The 22000-nt window shown below is 57.1% G+C and overlaps 2 protein-coding genes across 2 annotated transcripts; one reads left to right on the forward strand and one right to left on the reverse strand.

Annotated features, from left to right (window-relative positions):
• The first annotated feature begins 1024 nt into the window (after positions 1 to 1024).
• PRCC (proline rich mitotic checkpoint control factor) lies at positions 1025 to 11319 on the forward strand. The gene is made up of 7 exons (XM_030291533.4): positions 1025 to 1755; positions 3035 to 3082; positions 4228 to 4800; positions 7081 to 7176; positions 8005 to 8148; positions 8444 to 8509; positions 9883 to 11319. The coding sequence occupies exons 1-7, from the start codon at positions 1315 to 1317 to the stop codon at positions 9967 to 9969; spliced, it is 1455 nt and encodes a 484-aa protein (XP_030147393.4). The 5' UTR covers positions 1025 to 1314; the 3' UTR covers positions 9970 to 11319.
• Positions 11302 to 21935, reverse strand: SH2D2A (SH2 domain containing 2A). Its single transcript, XM_072918319.1, has 8 exons — positions 20339 to 21935; positions 16038 to 16174; positions 15757 to 15914; positions 14426 to 14515; positions 14164 to 14335; positions 13869 to 13991; positions 12919 to 13764; positions 11302 to 12240 (listed from the first exon to the last, which is right to left on the reverse strand). The coding sequence occupies exons 2-8, from the start codon at positions 16164 to 16166 to the stop codon at positions 12136 to 12138; spliced, it is 1623 nt and encodes a 540-aa protein (XP_072774420.1). The 5' UTR covers positions 16167 to 16174; positions 20339 to 21935; the 3' UTR covers positions 11302 to 12135.
• Positions 21936 to 22000: the final 65 nt, after the last annotated feature.

The raw sequence follows: 22000 nt of genomic DNA on the forward strand, positions 1-22000 counted from the left end.
GAGGGCTTTGAGGAGAAAAGGTTTTTTGGGGTTCAGCCCCTGCAAGTCGCTCTTCCCATGGAAGACAAAAATCTTGCTGTTTCTGGTGGAAATGGAACCCACAATCTCAGGGAAAGGAGTTCCTGGTACAGATGGGACTTTCAGTGAGCCACAGGGACACTTTCCTTCTCCTCGTTGTCCTCCTCAGTGTCCTTGTGCTGGGATTGCTTTGCCCTCGCAGGTCACCGCCGTGTAAGGAGTGTAAGGGGGAAATCGTAACTCGTGTGTCCCAGCTCCTGGAATCCTCCCGTGCCCGTCCCTCCGGCTCCCCAAGGCCTCAATGCCTATTTTTAATCCTGTAATTTTAACACTCCTCAGCCCTCCAGGACGGGCCAGGAGGGGTGGGACAGGGCTGGATTTCAAACGACACAGGGTTCAGGATACGCTCCTCCTTTATCTCCATTTTGCTTTAATTACTTGTGCTGGCACTTCAGAGCAGCTCTGCAAATCGCTTCCCTGGCTGTTGGGGACCCAAATTCGAGCCCAGCTCGCTGCTTATCCAGGCCAGAACGAGCCAGAAGGAGGTCAAAGGCGTCAAACCAAAAAATCAGCAAAGTGCCAGAGGGATAAACCAGCTCCAGGCCAGGCCTCCTGCGTTCCATCCAGCAGCTTCTGCTGGGGCTCGCAGCGCTGATCCTCCCCAGACTATGCCAGGAGGAAAGGATGGAAGGCAAGGAGAGCTCCTGGATTCCCAGTCCGGGTCCACAGTGACACCGCACTGCTCCGGGGACACGCCGGGAGCCCAGTCCCAGCTCAGGGCTCTGTTTGGCAATGAATCGAGTGGACTGGAGGGGTTGATTCGGGCCTCCTCGTCCTCATCTCCATCCCTGTCCCCATCCGCGTCCCCATCCCGCTCCATCCCCAGGGCCCTTCCCGCATCCCCGCTGTGCCCGGGCCTTGTCCCGGTCCCGCCGCGTGGCGCCACAGACTACATTTCCCGTGGTGCCTCGCGGCGGGGCACAGAGGGAGGCGGGCACAGCGCCGCTCGCGGTGCACGCCGGGAGTTGTAGTCCTGCGCGGCTGCGGCGCGGACAGCGGGGCGCTGCCGGCAGCCATTACCGGGAGCGCGGAGCCGCCGCCGTCGCCTTGCCTCGCTCCGCGGCCCCGCCGCCGCACGGGGAGGGGCCGCCATGGCGGCGTAGCCTCGCCCCAGCCCGCCCCTTCTTCCCCGCTGCGGGCGCTGAAGGCGCGGCGGCGGTGCGGCCTAGCGCGGAGGGTGGATCCCCGGCCTCGCGTAGCGGCTGCTGCCCGCCAAGGGCCGCCCTCCCCGGGGCCATGTCCCTCGTGGCCTACGCCAGCAGCGAGGAGGACAGCGATGCGGAGGAGCCTGCGGGCGAGGAGGAGGAAGCCGCCGACTCTCCCCCAGCCGCAGATGAGCAGCCCTCATCCCGGGGGCTTTTCGCCGCGCTGCCCCCGCCCAGAGCCCCCGCCGTGCCCCCGTCGTTCCTCACGGGCCCCCTGCCCACCGTGAGCGGCTTCGGCAGCGCCCCGCCGGGCCAGGCCGGGGCTGAGAGCCCCCCGGAGCCGGCTGCCAGCGGGGACGGGGCCGCGGAGTCCCCCCGGCCTCGGGGGCTGCTGCTGCCGCCCCCCAGGAACGCGGCTTCCCCCCGCAGCCCGCCCCCCGCTGCCTCCCCCGGGCCGGGCTTGGGCCTCCCCAAGCCGAAGAAGAGGACGGAGCCGGTGCGGATCGCGGCGCCCGAGCTGCACAAGGGGGATGTGAGTATGGAGCAAACCCTCGAGAGTGAAACTTTCCCCCCTGCGGGTCTCTTCCCTCGCTCTCCCGCACCGAGGTACCGGGAGCTATTGTTGTGTCATCCGCGGGGAGATTTGTCCTGGCTGCCTGCCCTAATGCTAAAGCGCTTTGCAGCATTACACTGATATAGAAACCTTATTTATAATCATAATGCAGCCAAACCCAGATTATCTGCACACTTCTTATTCCTGGAGTTAACGAGTTGATGATGTGGAGCTGCAGGGCATTGTAGCACAAAACCATCTTTTGTTTCCTGTGCAGGTGATAGATTTTTCAGTGAGTTTATTTCTTATTTGTCTAAAGGCTTCAGGTGTCTTTCAAACTTTTAGGTGACCATTTCCCTCTCATTTTGTGGGTTTTTTTGGTAATTGCTATGCCTTGTAGCATAGCAGGGAGAGGGAGGACACAGGTTCCCCATCCCTTTCTGCTCCCAGTAACCATCCCAGTCTGGCAAATTGCAGACCCAGAGCTCTGGAGGTTCAGCCTTTGGGACAGAGGGAAGAGGGGTATCCCAGTCCCTCACAGCCACTTTTTGTTCAGCTCCTTGCAGCAGCGTGGTGGGATTCCAGACACCTGGAATGAGCAGGGATCTGTTCCTGCTTCAGCCCTCTCTGTGCTCTGCTGTGTGCACACAGTCTGCACATTCTCAGCGTCGAGCTAATGAATTTGGAAGGGACAAAAAGTACCTTAAACTGTGGCTGACATCCTCAGTTGTTCCCCGTTTCTCCTTAAAATCCCTCCCACGGCTGCAGTTCATCCCCTGGAGATGCTCCAGGGCAGTTGCAGTGTCTGCTCTCTCCCAAACCAACACGTGGATTTACAGTCACTCCCAACTCTTTTATTTATGACATTCCTTGTCTTTCCCTGGTTTATGATTTGGATGTCAGCTGGCACAAGCCCTCAATCCCTGCTGCCTCTTCCAAGTTCTTTGAGGAGCCATGAAATTACAAAGATATATTTTCTGATGCCAACCAGGCTTTCCACACAAGTTTTAATTGTATATTTAGCAATTTCAGCATCATTGGGAGCAATCCTCTGTATCCTTGCAGTGAACTTTGCATCCTTTGTGTGGTTTGTGCTTCCCCTCCAGTAACTCTGTTGTTGTCTGTCCCTCTGAAGGAAAACTGTAGCTGTGCACCTGCAGTTTCCCCCTCCCTTTGGGTTTATTTTCCTGGGATTTATTAACATAACTTTTTTTGTTTAGTGTCTCAAGTTGTACTGAGCTCTGGTTTTCTCTCTCAGTCAGATTCAGAGGAAGATGAACCAGCAAAGAAAAAAAATACTCTTCAGGTAAATAACAAGGGCACTTGGTTAAACAATTTTCATGGGAAAAAAGCGTTTTGAGTCTTGGGCTTCCACTTGTGGAAATCATCCACTCTGATCACTCGTGGCTTTAGGGATATTCCTAAAATCCCTTTTTATTGCCCCCAGGAATAAAACATTGAAATAAATGGGGATTTTTTTTTGCCATTTTATTGCTCCCCAGGAATCAAACATAAAGATATTGCCCTACCTTTTACACCTTTCCTAAAACCCTCTGATTTTAAGAATTCTCACCCTTTCTTTTGGGCATTTACACCAATTTAAATCCTGGCTGAAGAGGCGTTAATTTGGGAATTGGGTAGATATTGCAACATTCACATTTCCCTTCAAAGCCCCCTGGCTTTTTGTGCAGTGTATTTGGAGTGGCCAAACAGCAAGAAACCCACAAGAAGTGTTATAATTGGGGGGATAATTGGCAGGAAATCAGGAAAAGTGAATAATCTTTCTCTTTTCTTTCTGTGATCCATTTGTCCACACTGATCACCTTGTGTAAATCATCCACTCTGATCACCTGGTGGCTTTAGGGATATTCCTGAAATCCCAGTCCTTTCTTTTAGGCACTTTCACCAATTTAAATCCTGGCTAAAGAGGCGTTAATTTGGGAAATGGGTAGATATTGCAACATTCACATTTCCCTTCAAAACCCCTCTGGCTTTTTGTGCAGTGTATTTGGAGTGGCCAAACAGCAAGAAACCCACAAGAAGTGTTATAATTGGGGGGATAATTGGCAGGAAATTAGGAAAAGTGAATAATCTCCCTCTTTTCTCTGTGATCCATTTGTCCACACTGATCACCTTGTGTAAATCCACATGATCACCTGGTGGCTTTAGGGATATTCCTGAATTCCCCTGAGCCTTCAAGTCCTTACTTTTGGGCACTTTGCCCAGTTTATATCCTGGCGTTAATTTGGGAAATGGGAATGGGAATTGCAACATTCCCATTTCCCTTCAAAACCCCTCTGGCTTTTTGTGCGGTGTATTTGGAGTGGCCAAACAGCAAGAAACCCACAAGAAGTGTTATAATTAGGAGGATAATTGGCAGGAAATCAGGAAAAGTGAATAATCTCCCTCTTTTCTCTCTGTGATCCATTTGTCCTGCGTGGACACCACTAGGGACGTAGCGAGGGCTCCGGCTTGTCCGCTTTGCTTCCTCAGCCCAAAAACATGACAGTGAAAGAGACCAATCGCTTACTCCTGCCCTACTCCTTCTCGAGGAAAGCAGGAGAAAACTCCTCCGACTCCAAGCCCACCAAGACCCCGAGCTCTTCCTCCAAATCCAAAGCCGTGCCCAAGCCGGCCGTGGCCACCACTCCGTCACCATCGGCCATCAAAGCGGCGGCCAAGAGCGCGGCGCTGCAAGTAACCAAGCAGATGACGCAGGAGGAGGAGGACAGCGACGAGGAGGTGCAGCCAGAGAACTACTTCTCCTTGTCCGACAGGAGCGAGCCCGGCGCGGCGGGCACCGAGCCCTACCCGTACCCAGGCGGGTCAGAGGAGCCTCCTCCCGGCACAGAGCCGGAGCCGCAGTTCCAGGACGCGGCCGCCAACGCCCCGCTGGAGTTCAAGACAGGCGTGGGCTCCAGCGGGGTTCAGCACAGCTGGGCAGCCAAACCCAGCGAGGACTACGGCAGCCAGACTTATGGGCAGTTCCCCTCTGCCTACGGAGAGCCAGGGGGCTACTACCAGGTGGGTTTGCTGGCCAGAGGGGAAGGGAGGGGTCTGAGCGGGTGTCTGAGTGCCTGGCTAAGGTTGGTTAGTGGCTGCTGCTGGGAGTGCAGCCTGTGTGAGGTACCTGGGCAGGGAATCCAGCCTGTGTGAGGTACCTGGGCAGGGAATCCAGTCTCTGTGAGGTGCCTGGGACATCAGGCAGGGAATGCAGCCTCTGTGAGGTACCTGGGGCATAGGGCAGGGAATCCAGCCTGTGTGAGATATGTGGGGCACAGGGCAGGGAATCCAGCCTGTGTGAGGCACCTGGGCAGGGAATCCAGCCTGTGTGAGGTGCCTGAGACATCAGGCAGGGAATCCAGCCTGTGTGAGGTACCTGGGGCACAGGACAGGGAATGCAGCCTGTGTGAGGTGCTTGGGACATGGGGCAGGGAATCCAGCCTCTGTGAGGTACCTGGGCAGGGAATCCAGCCTCTGTGAGGTGCCTGGGACATCAGGCAGGGAGTTCAGCCTCTGTGAGGTACCTGGGCAGGGAATCCAGCCTCTGTGAGGTACCTGGGCAGGGAATCCAGCCTCTGTGAGGTACCTGGGGCACAGGGCAGGGAATGCAGCCTGTGTGAGATAACCTGGGACATCAGGCAGGGCATGCAGCCTCTGTGAGGTGCCTGGGCAGGGAATCCAGCCTGTGTGAGGTACCTGGGCAAGGAATCCAGCCTGTGTGAGGTACCTGGGCAGGGAATGCAGCCTGTGTGAGGTACCTGGGGCACAGGGCAGGGAATCCAGCCTGTGTGAGGTACATGGGGCACAGGGCAGGGAATGCAGCCTCTGTGAGGTACCTGGGCAGGGAATCCAGCCTCTGTGAGGTACCTGGGCAGGGAATCCAGCCTGTGTGAGGTACCTGGGACATCAGGCAGGGAGTCCAGTCTGTGTGAGGTGCTTGGGACATCAGGCAGGGAGTCCAGCCTGTGTGAGGTACCTGGGCAGGGAATCCAGCCTCTGTGAGATAACCTGGGCAGGGAATCCAGTCTGTGTGAGGTACCTGGGACATGGGGCAGGGAATCCAGCCTCTGTGAGGTACCTGGGACATGGGGCAGGGAATCCAGCCTCTGTGAGGTACCTGGGCAGGAATCCAGCCTGTGTGAGATAACCTGGGCAGGGAATCCAGCCTCTGTGAGGTACCTGGGACATGGGGCAGGGAATCCAGCCTCTGTGAGGTACCTGGGCAGGAATCCAGCCTGTGTGAGATAACCTGGGCAGGGAATCCAGCCTCTGTGAGGTGCTTGGGACATCAGGCAGGGAATCCAGCCTGTGTGAGGCACCTGGGCAGGGAATCCAGCCTCTGTGAGGTACCTGGGGCACAGGGCAGGGAATGCAGTCTCTGTGAGGTACCTGGGCAGGAATCCAGCCTGTGTGAGGTACCTGGGACATGGGGCAGGGAATGCAGCCTGTGTGAGGTACCTGGGCAGGGAATCCAGCCTGTGTGAGGTGCCTGGGGCACAGGGCAGGGAATGCAGCCTGTGTGAGGTACCTGGGACATCAGGCAGGGAATCCAGCCTGTGTGAGGTGCCTGGGACATGGGGCAGGGAATCCAGCCTGTGTGAGATAACCTGGGACACAGGGCAGGGAATCCAGCCTGTGTGAGATACCTGGGCAGGGAATCCAGCCTGTGTGAAGTACCTGGGGCACAGGGCAGGGAATCCAGTCTGAGCTATCTGGCACAAGGAGCCACAGTACCAGGCACAAGGGGATTCCTACAGCGTGAGAGCTGCAGATGTTCTTTGCTGGACAGATGTTTGACAGCTGCACTGCTGTGGAAACGCCCTGGATGTGAGGGTGCCAAGTCAGGGCTCACTGGAGCTGGTGTCTGAGCCCAGGTTGTTTCTAATAGTTCTAATAAGTAGAATTCTAATACATAAAATTCTAATTAATAGAGTTCTAATAAATAGAATCCCAGACTGGTTTGGGTTGGAAGGGACCTTAAAGCCCATCCAGTCCCAGCCCCTGCCATGGGCAGGGACACCTTCCACTATCCCAGGTTGCTCCTAAGCCCTGTCCAACCTGGCTTTGGACATTTCCAGGCATGGGGCAGCCACAACTTCTCTGGACAACCTGTGCCAGGGGCTCAGTGCCCTCACAAGGAAGAATTCCTGCCCTCTGGCAGTGGGAAACCACTCCAGACCCTCGTGAAAAGCCCCTCAAAGTTCCTTGCTTTGTCCCTCTGATGGAGTGAGCCCACGGGGCAGTCTGTGGTGCCACTCCAGGAGTGCTCTGGTGCCAAACTGGTTTCCATTTCCCTGCCAGGATTACTACAGCAGCGGGTACTACCCAGAGGTGGAACCAGCCCAGGCCTCGCCGCAGGAGAGCAGCACCGACTCCTCCTTCATCGACGACGAAGCGGTTGGCACTTGGTTTTCTGTCCCTCTGTGGTGTGGAGCTGGGCTTTGAGCCCTGCCAGAATACCCTCTTGGGCAGCCTGGGTTTCCAGGGGCTTGGGCTGGGTGGTTTTTCTGGGGTTGTGGACACGTGTGGGGTCCTTCCCACACTCTGCTCCAGCTGGCTCTGCAGGCCTGATAAGCACACAACAGAATCAATTGTTGAGGTTGGAAAAGACCTCCAAAACCATCGCCCAGCACTGCCAAGGCCACCACTAAACCACGTCCCCAAGCGCCACATCCACGTGGCTTTTAAATCCTTCTGGGGGTGGGGACTTCACCACAGGCTGGACGACCCTCTGGGTGTAGGAATTATCCCTATATCCAACCTCATCTTCCCCTGGCACAACCTGAGGCCATTTTCTCCTGTCCCTTGTTCCCTGGAGCAGAGTTCTCTGGCTTTCCCCTCCTATCAGGGATTGTGCAGAGCCACAGGGTCCCCCCTGAGCCTCTTTTTCTCCAGGCTGAGCTCCCTCAGCCTCCCTGGTACTCCAGCCCCTTCCCCAGCTTGGTTTGCTTCTCTGGACATGCTCCAGCTCCTCAATCTCTTTCTTGGCATGAAGGGCCCCAAACTGACCCTGGAACTGGAGGTTTGTGCCAGCACAGGGGATGGGCACTGCCTGGAAGCAGGAGTAAATGCCGTTTTCTGCATAGGAAAACAAAATTATTACCTTCCAATGTACAACAAGCTGAAATTCTCCGACAGATCAAAACCCTGGCTGGAAAACTGTTTGCTGTGCCTTGTGTCGGGTCAGTGTTGGGTGTAATTCCAGCTCTTCTGTTCCTCCTGCAGTTCAAGCGTCTGCAGGGCAAGCGGAATCGTGGCAGGGAAGAGATCAACTTCGTGGACATCAAAGGTGACGACCAGCTGAGCGGGGCCCAGCAGTGGCTGACCAAGTCCCTGACAGAGGAGAAGACCATGAAGTCATTCAGCAAGGTGGGTGGAGGGTGAGGGCTGTGGTTGGAGCCCAAATCAGCCCCAGCTGGAGCTCTGTGGGTGCTGGGCAGTCACCAGGGAGGGTAAATAATGACATGTGAGGGACCAGTAGAGTTTCTCAGAACACTTTGTGTGGGTGGGGAGGGCCAGCCAGGAAGTGCTTCAGCCCGAGGAATCTGCACTTTAATAGGGAACAAATGCTGCTTGGGGTGGCTGTGTGCAGGCCTTGGTCTTGGTTTGATGTCCAGGGAAGCACCTCTCCAGGCTGAACACTCCACCTCTTTCTGCTTTCCAGAAAAAAGGAGATCAGCCCACAGGTCAGCAAAGGAGAAAACACCAGATCACCTACCTGATCCATCAGGTGAGTGGCCTCCCTGTGGTGTGTGGGGCAGAATTGGCAGGGCAACACAAGGCTGGGCTGCTGGGGACCAGCTGAGAGCCCCCAGAGTCCTGGTGAGACCCAGTGGGGCCAGAGGTGAGTCCTGGCGCTGAGGGTGTCCCTGTCCTGAGCTTTCAGCTTTGCTTTGCCCTTCCTGCACATTCTGGGACCCCTGTCCTGGATTCTGCCCCGGGCTTGGCTGCAGAGCCCGTCCCCACGAGAAGCTGCTTTTCAGCATGAATGAAATGCTTGTGCATCCCAATTAATGCAGGCCTCTGTCAGGATGATTGTGCAAACCCCTGTAACGAGGCTGCTGGCTGAAGGGCTCCCTAATCCACATCAGCAGGGCCAGAGGGGGCTGGAATGCTGCTGAGTCACTGAAACACAGAGGCTGGCTGTCGGAATCTGTGCTGTTGATGATTCTGAGATTGTAAAAAGTCTCTGTCTTTCTGCCCCATTGCCAAAGCAGAAGCCATAATTCATCTGTGCTGGTTTCAAGGTTGTTTATTCTGTTTATCTCTAACATGTTCTGCTGCCCTGCCGCAGCTCTGTCCTGCAGGGCAGCGTGTGGGGCTCTGCCCTCAGTGGGATGTTACAAACATTAAATACCAGAAACTACCTGTGCTGGATTTACAATAACGTGCCAATATCTGTCACCTACATTGAACAGTGCGTCCCCAGCCTAAACCCAGTCCCCAGTTTCTGGTATATAATGTTTGTAACATTATACACCACAAACTACCTGTGCTATATTTACAATAACGTGCCAATGTCTGTCACCTACATTTAACAACGTGTCCCCAGCCTAAACCAAGTCCCCAGTTTCTGGTATATAATGTTACAAACATTATATACCAGAAACTGCCTGTGCTATATTTACAATAACGTATCAATGTAACACCCCTCAGTGGGATGTTACAAATATTATATACCAGAAACTGCCTGTGCTATATTTACAATAATGTGCCAATATCTGTCACCTACGTTGGACAGTGTGTCCCCAGCCTGAACCAACAGAAAAATGCCAACACCACAGTGAAACATGGAGGGCATGAAGAAGGAGGAAAAGGACAAGACACTCCCAATTCCTCCATCTTGTCCCCTTTGAACCCCTAATCTAGAATCCTAAAATTTTACTTTTGCACCCGTGCCACACCTAATTATTACTCATATCAAACACTCAGAGTTTGTAATTGATCCTGTAAGATTGAAAACTCTTTTCCATGGACAGAGATCACAGCCAGTGTCTCTGGGGGCTCTGTCCAGGGGGGTTCCTGACCCCTGCCAGGGTCCCAGGGCAGCCAGAGGGACGCTCTGGATTCCCACAGCTAACAGCATGCTCTCCATCTCTGCAGGCCAAGGAGAGGGAACTGGAACTGAAAAACACATGGTCTGAAAACAAACTCAGCAGACGGCAGACTCAAGCCAAGTACGGGTTCTGACACATCTGTCCCGCTTTTTGGCCGGCGTCCCGGGTGACCTGCCCTGGCCGGGCTCTGCTGGGAGATCAGCCAGCCCCAGGATGGGCTGGGAGGACACTGCACTCCCTGGCCTGGCAGGAAGAAGGGGCATTGCGAGCAGGTCCTGAAACTCCACCTGTAATCCTTCCCCTCCCTCCTTGTCAACCATAACGTGGAAGGTTCCATCAGCCAAGGAGGCGCCGCGGGGAACGTGCTGGGTGTGAGGCAGCAGCCCCTGTCCTGAGGGAACAGGCTGTGCCTCCTGCCACCAGACCCTTCAGCAGAGGCTCAATAAACTCCCAGTTCCCACTTCGCTCCTCTCTTGGACTTGCTGTGCATTGAGAGTGTCGTTTTCCTTTCTAAAACGCGGTGAGTTCCAAGAGCAAGCCTGGCTTTGGAATTTTTATTTTGTCCTTACCTTTAAGATGTCCTCACAGCTGTTTTCCTCATGTCCAGGCTGCTCCAGCACTCCTCTCATGCCAATGAATTTGAATAATTTTGATATCCTGGTTTTTAAGTGGCTGTTTTTGCTCTGGGCTCCACTGAGCTCCGAGCCTGTGCCACCACACGTGGAGGGGAGGTTCTGCCCGGCATACTCAGGGCTTTGGGTTACCCTGAGCCATGTGTGCATGTATATTGTCCTTCCTTTTTCCTCCTCTTTCCTTCTCCCCCATCCCAAGGCCTTCTGTCCTGCCCCAGGCTGTTCTCACTCACCAGACTGAGTATCCCAGTGTGGCTGGCTGGGCTGAGCTCTGCACTTTCCTCTGGGCAGACACAGAGGAGAGCTGCCAACTGTAATTCTTTTTTCCCAGCTTGTTTGTATCAATTCTGTTTCAATTAAGTGTTGACTTTACCCTCCTGGCTGGGAAGAGGCGACTGCCCAGCCCTAATTTCTTCAAATCAAACCTTTTTTTTTTAATTTAAGGGATTCTGTCGAGGTGATGTGACTGCAAAACCTGCGCAGCTCTGCTGGCCCAATCCATGGATCCAAATCCGTGGCATCACGTTGTTGTTCACCAAAGCATGTGATGCTGAAGGGAGCAGAGAGCTGGCCTGGTTATTTAACTTATATTCCCACCCCTATGGGTTTTATTTGTTGTAACCACAGCTCAAATGGCCAATATTTGTTATTCTGGTAAGAAGAACTCCCAAGAGGTGTTTTTTCTCCCATGTTACCTCTTAAAAACAGGCAAACCCCCATGACTGAAGTCTTTTCTTAGAGCATTTTAAACTAATCTCATTTTTAGTTTAGCTCCCTGTATGTTTAGTACTTTGCAGAGCCTGTTTTGAGTATTTGAATGATCAGAATAAAAGTTACTGTTGAGTAATTTATTCATATCTTGTATGTACAGTGAAATCCTCCCAGAAGAGCTTTGATAAAGGAATATACTCGTAAATGAACCCTCCCAGCCCTTTTCCATCCCGTGGGGCTCGGATCCTCATCCAGGTACCCTCTTGGCCCGGGAGTTTGCAGTGTGGAGCACAGCCTGTGCGGGGCTGGAGCTCCCAGGTTCCCCTTTCCATTTTAAATTGGGATAAAATCTTGGGTTTAGCACCAAGGGAAGTTCCAAGGGCTCATGTTCTGCTTTCAGCCCTCTAAGAGCAACAAAATCCAGGTTTGTGAACGGTCAGAAGGGAATATTCCCAGAGATAAAACACCCACAGTCCCCCAACCCTCCTTTTCCCTCCAAGGATGGCTTTGGCCATCCTGGCTCCTTGTCCAGGTCCACTGTGGCTTGCCAGGCTTTGTGCCCCACGGGACAGCCCTGGGACAGTGGTGTCACCCCAAATTTTGTGCCTGAGGAAGCAGGAGGGCTTGCTCCAGGCTGGGGAGGTTCAGTGCAGCATCACTCCAGTTTCTGGCCAATTTGATATCCAGCTTTGTGCACCAACTGTGCCAAACCCATCCCTGTTTTTCCTCTAACAGCCCTTTTTGTCATTTTATTAACAGAAGTCTGGGAATGTGTTCATGGTGAGGTAACCCTGCTCCCCCTGTGGGGTTGGGAAGCTGGAAAAGCTCCTGGTGGAGCAGATTGGCATCACCAGCTGGGGCCAACAGCAGCCTTGGACCTCTCCCCCCATGGCCAAGGGCTTTGCAGTGGGGTGGAGGCTGAGGGGAGCCAGGGGCTGTCCTGAGCCCACCTGAGCTCAGGGGCAGTCCCCAGGCAGCTGCTCGTACACGTTCTCAGCCGGGTCCCTGCGGGAGCTCCTGAACACGGGATCATCCAGCTCCAGCTCGGGGCTCGCAGCAACCTGAGGAATTCCCAGGGAAAAGGTGGATTGGAGAGCCAGGAAACAGCACAAGGTGGGTCCTTCACCCTCCCAGCCCTCCGCTTTGATCAGGACAGGGCAGATTTTGCAAGGGCCTGGAGTGACAGGACACAGGGAATGGCTTCCCACTGCCAGAGGGTGAGGATCAGTGGGATTTTGGGAAGAAATGGCTTCCTACTGTCAGAGGGTAAGGATCGGTGGGATTTTGGGAGGGAATGGCTTCCCACTGCCATAGGGCAGAGTTGGATGGGATATTGGGAAGGAATGGCTTCCCACTGCCATAGGGCAGAGATCAGTGGGATTTTGGGACGGAATGGCTTCCCACTGCCATAGGGCAGAGTTAGATGGGATTTTGGGAAGGAATGGCTTCCCACTGCAATAGGGCAGAGTTAGATGGGATTTTGGGAAGGAATTCTTCCCTGTGAGGGTGCTGAGGCCCTGGCATGAGTTGCCCAGAGAAGCTGTGGCTGTCCCATCCCTGGAAGAGTTCCAGGCCAGGTTGGACAGGGCTGGGAGCACCATGGAAGGTGTCCCTGCCCCAAACCATCCCAGGTTCCCTGTGCTCCTGGTGTGGAGCAAACCCTGATCCCTCAGCCTCCACGAGCCTTTCCCTCGTGTTGGGGCTGAGCTCCAGAGCAATGTCCTGCCTTGGGGACCCACCTGTGTGCCTGTGTCCCTCCTCTCCCTGTCGTGAGCTGCTGCCGGCTGCCTCCTCCTGCAGTCCTGGCTGGAAACGCTGCGGAAGAGCCGGCGGTGGGGCCGGGCTTTGGGGGGCAGCGTGGAGAAGGCGTTTTGGGGTGCCGTGGGGAGCCGAGGGGGCGCATCCTGCCGGGCCAGCCCCACCTCGGAGTAGATGTTCTCCTCGGGGTCGGCGCGGGGGCTCCAACCGCGGGTCATGGCATAGAAGGGGATGGGACCCTCGGGGGTGGGACCCTCGGGGATGGGTCCTTTGGGGATGGGTCCTTTGGGGATGGGACCCTCGGGGATGGGACCCTCGGGGGTGGGACCCTCGGGGATGGGTCCTTTGGGGATGTGTCCTTTGGAGATGGGACCCTCGGGGATGGGACCCTCGGGGATGGGTCCTTTGGGGATGGGACCCTCGGGGGTGGGACCCTCGGGGATGGGACCCTCGGGGATGAGACCCTCGGGGATGGGTCCTTTGGGGATGGGACCCTCGGGGATGGGTCCTTTGGGGATGGGTCCTTTGGGGATGGGACCCTCGGGGATGGGTCCTTTGGGGATGGGACCCTCGGGGATGGGCTCCTGGGGTTTCCAGCGGCTGGGGGTGCTGGGGGCCATCTCCTCGCGGGGCTCGGCGTAGATGTGGAAGCACATGAGCTGCTGGTACTTGGCCTCGTGGGGCTCGGGGTGGGCGGATTCTTTGTGCACCTGAGCATAGGGAGCCTCGGGTGCTGCTGCCGTGCTGCCGGAGGGGCTGAGCACCCCCCGAGCCGCGCCCCGGGAGCCGCTTTTGACCGGGAGCGACGGCGGAGGGGCACCGGGAGCCTGGGGGAGAGATGGGGCTGGGAGTGGGTGTCACTGCATCCCCGCGCCTCCACAGGAGCGTGGCTCCTGTTTGGGAAGTGCCTCCATCCCCTCTGCCCTCTTACCTCCCTGGCGGACCTCAGGGACGCGGAGCGGTGCCCCGGGAGCTCCGCTGGGGCTTGGCTGGGTGGGGAACGGGCAGCATCGCTGCCAACCGGGGGCTGTGCCCACCCTGGGGGCTTCTCTTGCTGCGGGGAGAGCACAGAGATGCCAGGATGGGTGCGTGGGCACGGCGCACCCACCCGGGTGCCATCTCCTCGCTCCTGATGCTCGGAATTCTCTTGGATATTTGGGCAAATTCCGCTGTCGGTGGAGGGGGAATGGGGTCTGGGGGCTCTCGGGGGCTCTCTCGGGACTCACCCGTGCGCAGGGCAGGGCCACGGTGAGGAACTCGCGGTACGGCGTGAGCGGGGCCGTGGCGTGGTGCTGCAGCAGCTCGGCCAGCGCGGCGTGGGCGCTGCGCTCCCCCAGGATCGCGTAGCGCCCGTCGGGCAGATGGTCCAGGACAAAGTGGCGGCAGCGATCCCTGCCCCTGCCCGGAGAAGGGGTGGCACGGCATGGCACGGCATGGCACGGCCGCCAGGAGGGCACTGAGCTCCTCGGGCAGCGCTGTGCCCCTCACCTGTAGGAGAGGACGAAGCCCACGGTGCTCTCACTGAATCGGACCAAGAAGCAGCCCAGGGGCTGATCCTGCAGCAGCTCCTCTGCCTCCCTGCGGGAAGGGACACCATCCCTGTTCCCCACCCAGGGCTGGGGACACCATCCCTGTTCCTCCCCAAGGCTGGGGACACCATCCCTGTTCCCCACCCAGGGCTGGGGACACCATCCCTGTTCCCCCCCAGGGTTGGGGACACCATCCCTGTTCCCTGCCCAGGGCTGGGGACACTGCTCTGTTCCCCACCCGGGGCTGGGGACACCATCCCTGTTCCCCTGTTCCTCACCCAGAGCTGGGGACACCATCCCTGTTCCCCTGTTCCTCACCCAGGGCTGGGGACACCATCCCCGTTCCTCACCCCGGGCTGGGGACACCGGCCCAGGGCTGGGGACACCATCCTTGTTCCCACCCAGGGTTGGGGACACCATCCCTGTTCCCACCCAGGGTTGGGGACACCATCCCTGTTCCCCACCCAGGGTTGGGGACACCACCCCTGTTCCCCGCCTGGGCTGGGGACACCATCCCTGTTCCCCACCCAGGGCTGGGGACACCATCCCTGTTCCCACCCAGGGCTGGGGACACCATCCCCGTTCCTCACCCAGGGCTGGGGACACCATCCCTGTTCCTCACCTGGGGCTGGGGACACCATCCCTGTTCCCCACCAGGGTTGGGGACACCATCCCTGTTCCCCGCCCAGCCTGGGGACACCATCCCTGTTCCCCACCCAGGGCTGGGGACACCATCCCCGTTCCCCACCAGGGCTGGGGACACCATCCCTGTTCCCCGCCCAGCCTGGGGACACCATCCCTGTTCCCCACCCAGGGCTGGGGACACCATCCCTGTTCCCCCCCAGGGCTGGGGACACCATCCCTGTTCCCCGCCCAGGGCTGGGGACACCATCCCTGTTCCCCACCCAGGGCTGGGGACACCATCCCTGTTCCTCACCCAGGGCTGGGAACACCATCCCTGTTCCTCACCCAGGGCTGGGGACACCATCCCTGTTCCCTGCCAGGGCTGGGGACACCATCCCCTTCCTCACCCAGGGCTGGGGACACCATCCCTGTTCCCACCCAGCCTGGGGACACCATCCCTGTTCCCCACCCGGGGCTGGGGACACCATCCCTGTTCCCCACCCAGCCTGGGGACACCATCCCTGTTCCCCCCCAGGGCTGGGGACACCATCCCTGTTCCCCCCCAGGGCTGGGGACACCATCCCTGTTCCCCACCCAGCCTGGGGACACCATCCCTGGTCCCCACCCAGCTTGGGGACACCATCCCAGTCCCCTCCCCTCTCTCACCTGCGGCTGATGAAGCCGTGGAACCACGAGGGGAGCTCCCCATGGTCCCCCAACCTCTGGGCTTGTGTCTGCTCAAACCACAGCCTGGTGTGGGCACGCAGGGCCTCCCTCCCAGCCTGGGCTTGGGCTGCTGGAGGTGACCAGAAGCCTGGAGGCACCTGGAGGGAAGGGGACAGCGCCAGGAGATGTCACAGCCTGTGAGGACACAACCCCTGAGGGTGTGGGTGGTGAGCTGGGCTCGTGTCCCCCCTCGTGTCCCCCCTGGTGTCCCCCTGTCCTACCCTGCGGTGCTGTCCCCACGCCTGCTGTGCCCTCGGGGGCTGCCTGGGGGTTGTTTTGGGTGCTGGATTGGCTCTGCCTGTGCCATCCTCACCCTTGAAGGTCACGAAGAGCGGCTGGTCCTCATCCATGGGGTGCCCTGTCCCGGGGAGTGGGGAGGAAAAGGCTCAGGGAAGGGGGACCCTCATTTTTGGGGGGGCACTGGTGAGTCTGGGGGCTCCAAGACACCCCCACAGGCTCTGCTCTCACCAACAACCGAGCTGGGGTGTCCCCCCCAGGAGACCCCGGTGGGAACCCCAACCTGGGGGGAGGTTTGGGGGGCTGGGGGAACATCTGGGGGGCTAGGGGCTTGTTTGGTGGGGCTAGGGGCTCATTTCGAGGGGTTTAGGGCACCTTTTGGGGGGCTAGGGGGAGGTTTGGAGGGGTTTGGGGCAGTTCTAGGGGGCCTGGGGGCAGATTTAGGGGAGCTGGGGGCAGGTTTAGGGGGCTGGGGGCAGGTTTAGGGGGCTGGGGGCTCATTTGGAAGGTTTGGGGGACCTTTGGTGGGGCTGGGGGCAGGTTTAGGGGGCTGGGGGCAGGTTTAGGGGGCTAGGGGGGGATCTGGGGGGCTGGGGGAACATCTGGGGGGCTAGGGGCTCGTTTGGTGGGGTTAGGGGCTCATTTGGAGGGGTTTGAGGCACCTTTTGGGGGGCTGGGGGGAGGTTTTGAGAGGTTTGGGGCAGTTCAAGGGGGCCTGGGGGCAGATTTAGGGGAGCTGGGGGCAGGTTTAGGGGGCTGGGGGCTCATTTGGAGGGGTTTGGGGCACCTTTTGGGGGGCTGGGGGGAGGTTTGGGGGGCTGGGGGGAGGTTTGGAGGGGCTTGGGGCAGTTCTAGGGGGCCTGGGGGCAGATTTAGGGGAGCTGGGGGCAGGTTTAGGGGGCTGGGGGCAGGTTTAGGGGGCTGGGGGAGATCTGGGGGGCTGGGGGAACATCTGGGGGGCTAGGGGCTTGTTTGGTGGGGCTAGGGGCTCGTTTGGTGGGGTTTGGGGCACCTTTTGGGGGGCTGGGGGGAGGTTTGGAGGGGTTTGGGGCAGTTCTAGGGGGCCTGGGGGCAGGTTTAGGGGAGCTGGGGGCAGATTTAGGGGAGCTGGGGGCAGGTTTAGGGGAGCTGGGGGCAGGTTTAGGGGGCTAGGGTCCCATCTCCCCAATTCGGGATCCCATCTCCCCCAATTTTGGGTCCCATCTCCCCCAATTTGGGATCCCATCTCCCCCAGTTTGGGATCCCATCTCCCCCAATTTGGGATCCCATCTCCCCCAATTTGGGGTCCCATCTCCCCCAATTTGGGGTCCCATCTCCCCAATTTGGGATCCCATCTCACCCAGTTATGGGATCCCATCTCCCCCAATTATGGGGTCCCATCTCCCCCAATTTTGGGTCCCATCTCCCCCAATTTTGGGTCCCATCTCCCCCAATTTTGGGTCCCATCTCCCCCACATTTTGGGGTCCCATCTCCCCCAGTTTTGGGTCCCATCTCCCCCAATTATGGGATCCCATCTCCCTCAATTTGGGGTCCCATCTCCCCAATTTGGGATCCTATCTCCCCAGTTTGGTATCCCATCTCCCCCAATTTGGGATCCCATCTCCCCCAATTATGGGATCCCATCTCCCCCAGTTTGGGGTCCCATCTCCCCCAATTTGGGGTCCCATCTCCCCCAATTTGGGATCCCATCTCCTCCAATTTGGGGTCCCATCTCCCCACATTTTGGGGTCCCATCTCCCCCAGTTATGGTTTCCCATCTCCCCCAGTTTGGGATCCCATCTCCCCCAATTTGGGGTCCCATCTCCCCCAGTTTGGGATCCCATCTCCCCCAATTTGGGATCCCATCTCCCCCAGTTTGGGGTCCCATCTCCCACATTTTGGGGTCCCATCTCCCCCAGTTTTGGGTCCCATCTCCCCACATTTTGGGGTCCCCTTTCCCCCAATTTGGGGTCCCATCTCCCCACATTTTGGGATCCCATCTCCCCCAATTTTGGGTCCCATCTCCCCAATTTGGGATCCCATCTCCCCCAATTTTGGGTCCCATCTCCCCCAATTTGGGATCCCATCTCCCCCAGTTTGGGATCCCATCTCCCCCAATTTGGGATCCCATCTCCCCCAATTTGGGGTCCCATCTCCCCCAATTTGGGGTCCCATCTCACCCAGTTATGGGATCCCATCTCCCCCAATTATGGGGTCCCATCTCCCCCAATTTGGGATCCCATCTCCCCCAATTTTGGGTCCCATCTCCCCCAATTTTGGGTCCCATCTCCCCCAATTTTGGGTCCCATCTCCCCCAATTATGGGATCCCATCTCCCTCAATTTGGGGTCCCATCTCCCCAATTTGGGATCCTATCTCCCCAGTTTGGTATCCCATCTCCCCCAATTTGGGATCCCATCTCCCCCAATTATGGGATCCCATCTCCCCCAGTTTGGGGTCCCATCTCCCCCAATTTGGGGTCCCATCTCCCCCAATTTGGGATCCCATCTCCTCCAATTTGGGGTCCCATCTCCCCACATTTTGGGGTCCCATCTCCCCCAGTTATGGGATCCCATCTCCCCCAATTTGGGATCCCATCTCTCCCAATTTGAGATACCATCTCCCCCAGTTTTGGGTCCCATCTCCCCCAATTTGGGGTCCCATCTCCCCCAGTTTTGGGTCCCATCTCCCCCAATTTGGGGTCCCATCTCCCCCAGTTTGGGATCCCATCTCCCCCAATTTGGGGTCCCATCTCCCCCAGTTTGGGATCCCATCTCCCCCAATTTGGGGTCCCATCTCCCCCAGTTTGGGATCCCATCTCCCCCAATTTGGGATCCCATCTCCCCCAGTTTGGGGTCCCATCTCCCACATTTTGGGGTCCCATCTCCCCCAATTTTGGGTCCCATCTCCCCCAATTTGGGATCCCATCTCCCCCAATTTTGGGTCCCATCTCCCCAATTTGGGATCCCATCTCCCCACATTTTGGGGTCCCATCTCCCCCAATTTGGGGTCCCATCTCCCCACATTTTGGGGTCTCATCTCCCCCAATTTGGGGTCCCATCTCCCCCAGTTTTGGGTCCCATCTCCCCCAATTTGGGGTCCCATCTCCCCACATTTTGGGGTCCCCACTCACCCTGATCTCCGTTCCCCCAGTTTTGGGTCCCATCTCCCCCAATTATGGGATCCCATCTCCCCCAGTTTGGGGTCCCATCTCCCCCAGTTTGGGGTCCCATCTCCCCACATTTTGGGATCCCATCTCCCCCAGTTTGGGGTCCCATCTCCCCCAATTATGGGATCCCATCTCCCCCAGTTTTGGGTCCCATCTCCCCCAGTTTGGGGTCCCATCTCCCCCAGTTTGGGGTCACATCTCCCCCAGTTTGGGGTCCCATCTCCCCCAATTATGGGATCCCATCTCCCCCAGTTTTGGGTCCCATCTCCCCCAATTTTGGGGTCCCATCTCCCCCAGTTTGGGTCCCATCTCCCCCAGTTTGGGATCCCATCTCCCCCAATTTGGGATCCCATCTCCCCCAACTTGGGATCCCATCTCCCCCAATTTGGGGTCCCATCTCCCCCAGTTTTGGGTCCCATCTCCCCCAATTTGGGATCCCATCTCCCCCAGTTTGGGGTCCCATCTCCCCCAATTTGGGATCCCATCTCCCCCAATTTGGGATCCCATCTCCCCAGTTTGGGATCCCATCTCCCCCAATTTGGGGTCCCATCTCCCCCAATTTTGGGTCTCATCTCCCCCAATTTTGGGTCCCATCTCCCCCAATTTGGGGTCCCATCTCCCCCAGTTTGGGATCCCATCTCCCCCAATTATGGGATCCCATCTCCCCTAATTTTGGGGTCCCATCTCCCCCAGTTTGGGGTCCCATCTCCCCCAATTTGGGATCCCATCTCCCCCAATTTGGGGTCCCATCTCCCCCAATTTTGGGTCCCATCTCCCCCAGTTTGGGGTCCCATCTCCCCCAGTTATGGTTTCCCATCTCCCCCAATTTGGGTCCCATCTCCCCCAGTTTGGGATCCCATCTCCCCCAATTTGAGATCCCATCTCCCCCAATTTGGGATCCCATCTCCCCCAATTTGGGATCCCATCTCCCCCAGTTTGGGGTCCCATCTCCCCTAATTTGGGGTCCCATCTCCCCCAATTTTGGGTCCCATCTCCCCCAATTATGGGATCCCATCTCCCCCAATTTGGGGTCCCATCTCCCCAGTTTGGGGTCCCATCTCCCCCAATTTGGGGTCCCTTTCTCCCCAGTTTGGGGTCCCATCTCCCCAATTTTGCATGATGGGGAGGGACAGTGACCTCGGGACCCCACAAGAGCAAAGCCCTGGGGACAGTGATGCAGGCTGTGACTCCTCCAGCCCCTCTGATGTCCCCAGCGTGTCAGGCCACCCCTGGGCAGGGACAGGAGAGGCTGAGCAGCTCCTCAGGGACCTTGAGCTTGACCCTGAGCTGCCAACACCCAGAAAAACAACGTTAATCCTCAGCAGAAGCGTGAGTGAAACGTAAACTTTAAGGCATTTAGAGATTTTGAGGAGCTAAGATTTTAGTTAGAAATAAGCCTTACTAGAGTTAATTAAAATAAGAATAATAAATGAGTAGGCCTTGATGAAGTTAGGAGTTAGTAGTTAACTAATAATTAATTGCTTGTCAGCACAATGTTTGGTTAGCTGGGTTTATAATGAAGAATATAAACTGATAAATGGCTTTTAGGAACATAAGACAATTGTGGGCCTCCTCTGTTCTGAAACCAATTGAAGACAAGGAATGGGAGTTCTACCAAGAGTTCATTTGTCATACTTGCATTGAAAAGGTAGAAAGGTCAGAATGAGGAAGACTTCATTTACTTCCTCATTTTGGGACCCCTCCCCATGAAAGGGACACCGACCCATTTCAAGGCACAAACTACGCATGCTGAATGGCTTTTGGAGTGATTAGCATACGAAGCGGGGAATGGGATGTACCAAAATGATGAATATGTATTTGTATTTTGTGTATTCAATACTTGTATGGATAAAAAGACTCTGTAATCACCTGGAAGGTGCGGTGTGGATTTGGGAGATCCCACACACAATAAACACACACTTTCTAACTTTAAACTGTTAGAGAGTTTTTGTCCGTCACAGTTGGATATCGATACTAGATCAATATCCATATTTTTTTAATAAATCATGAGGGGGTGGAAAATGCTGGGGCTGGTTGGATCTGGGAGACAAAACTGAGTCAGAGGAGTGGGTCGAGGCTTGTCTGAGTACGAGGGGATCCAGCAAAGGCACCTCAGCTCCACCTTTAACCTGCAGCAGGGGGAGGTGAGGTGACAAAGACAAACAGAACATCCCAAACTGCTGTAACCCAGCTCAGGTCACAGCCAGGCTGTGGGGACAATGCCACTGTCCCCAGCTGGGTGGGGGTGCTGGGCAGGGGGCTGTGCTCACCCCTGCTCCCCATCCTTGACCTCAGTGGGGCAGCTCAGGGGGATTTGCTGCCCGGGGTGGGATGTGCCTCTGAAACTCTGCACTGCTGAGGTGGGAACGGGTCAGATCAGTCCTGAAATGAGCTGAAAGTTTTGCTCCCTGAGACATTTCCGGGCTGAACTTCCCCCTTTGGAGAGGGGAAGATCTGTCTGGGCAGGGGACCCCAAACCTTCTCTTTTCACCCCGTTATCGTGCTTTGGGCAGGGGGAGCATCCCTGCTCAGGGTTCACCCCTTGGCCTCTCTGCAAACCCAACCCAAGCCCCCAGCCCCATTCCCAGCTCAGGCTCCTACCTCTGCTCGGCCCCACGGGGCTTTGGGTGTCCGTGGCTGGCGATGCAGGGGCAGGGGACACGCAGGGGACACACAGGGGACACGCAGGGGACACACAGGGGACAGGCAGCCCCTCTGCCCTGCTGTGCTCTGCCTCTGCTCCCCGCCACAGGAAGGAAGCAGCGACCAAAGCTGCGAGAACACGATGGGGAAACGTCA

Source organism: Taeniopygia guttata, chromosome 25 (assembly GCF_048771995.1).
Source record: "Taeniopygia guttata chromosome 25, bTaeGut7.mat, whole genome shotgun sequence".
NCBI lineage: Eukaryota > Metazoa > Chordata > Aves > Passeriformes > Estrildidae > Taeniopygia > Taeniopygia guttata.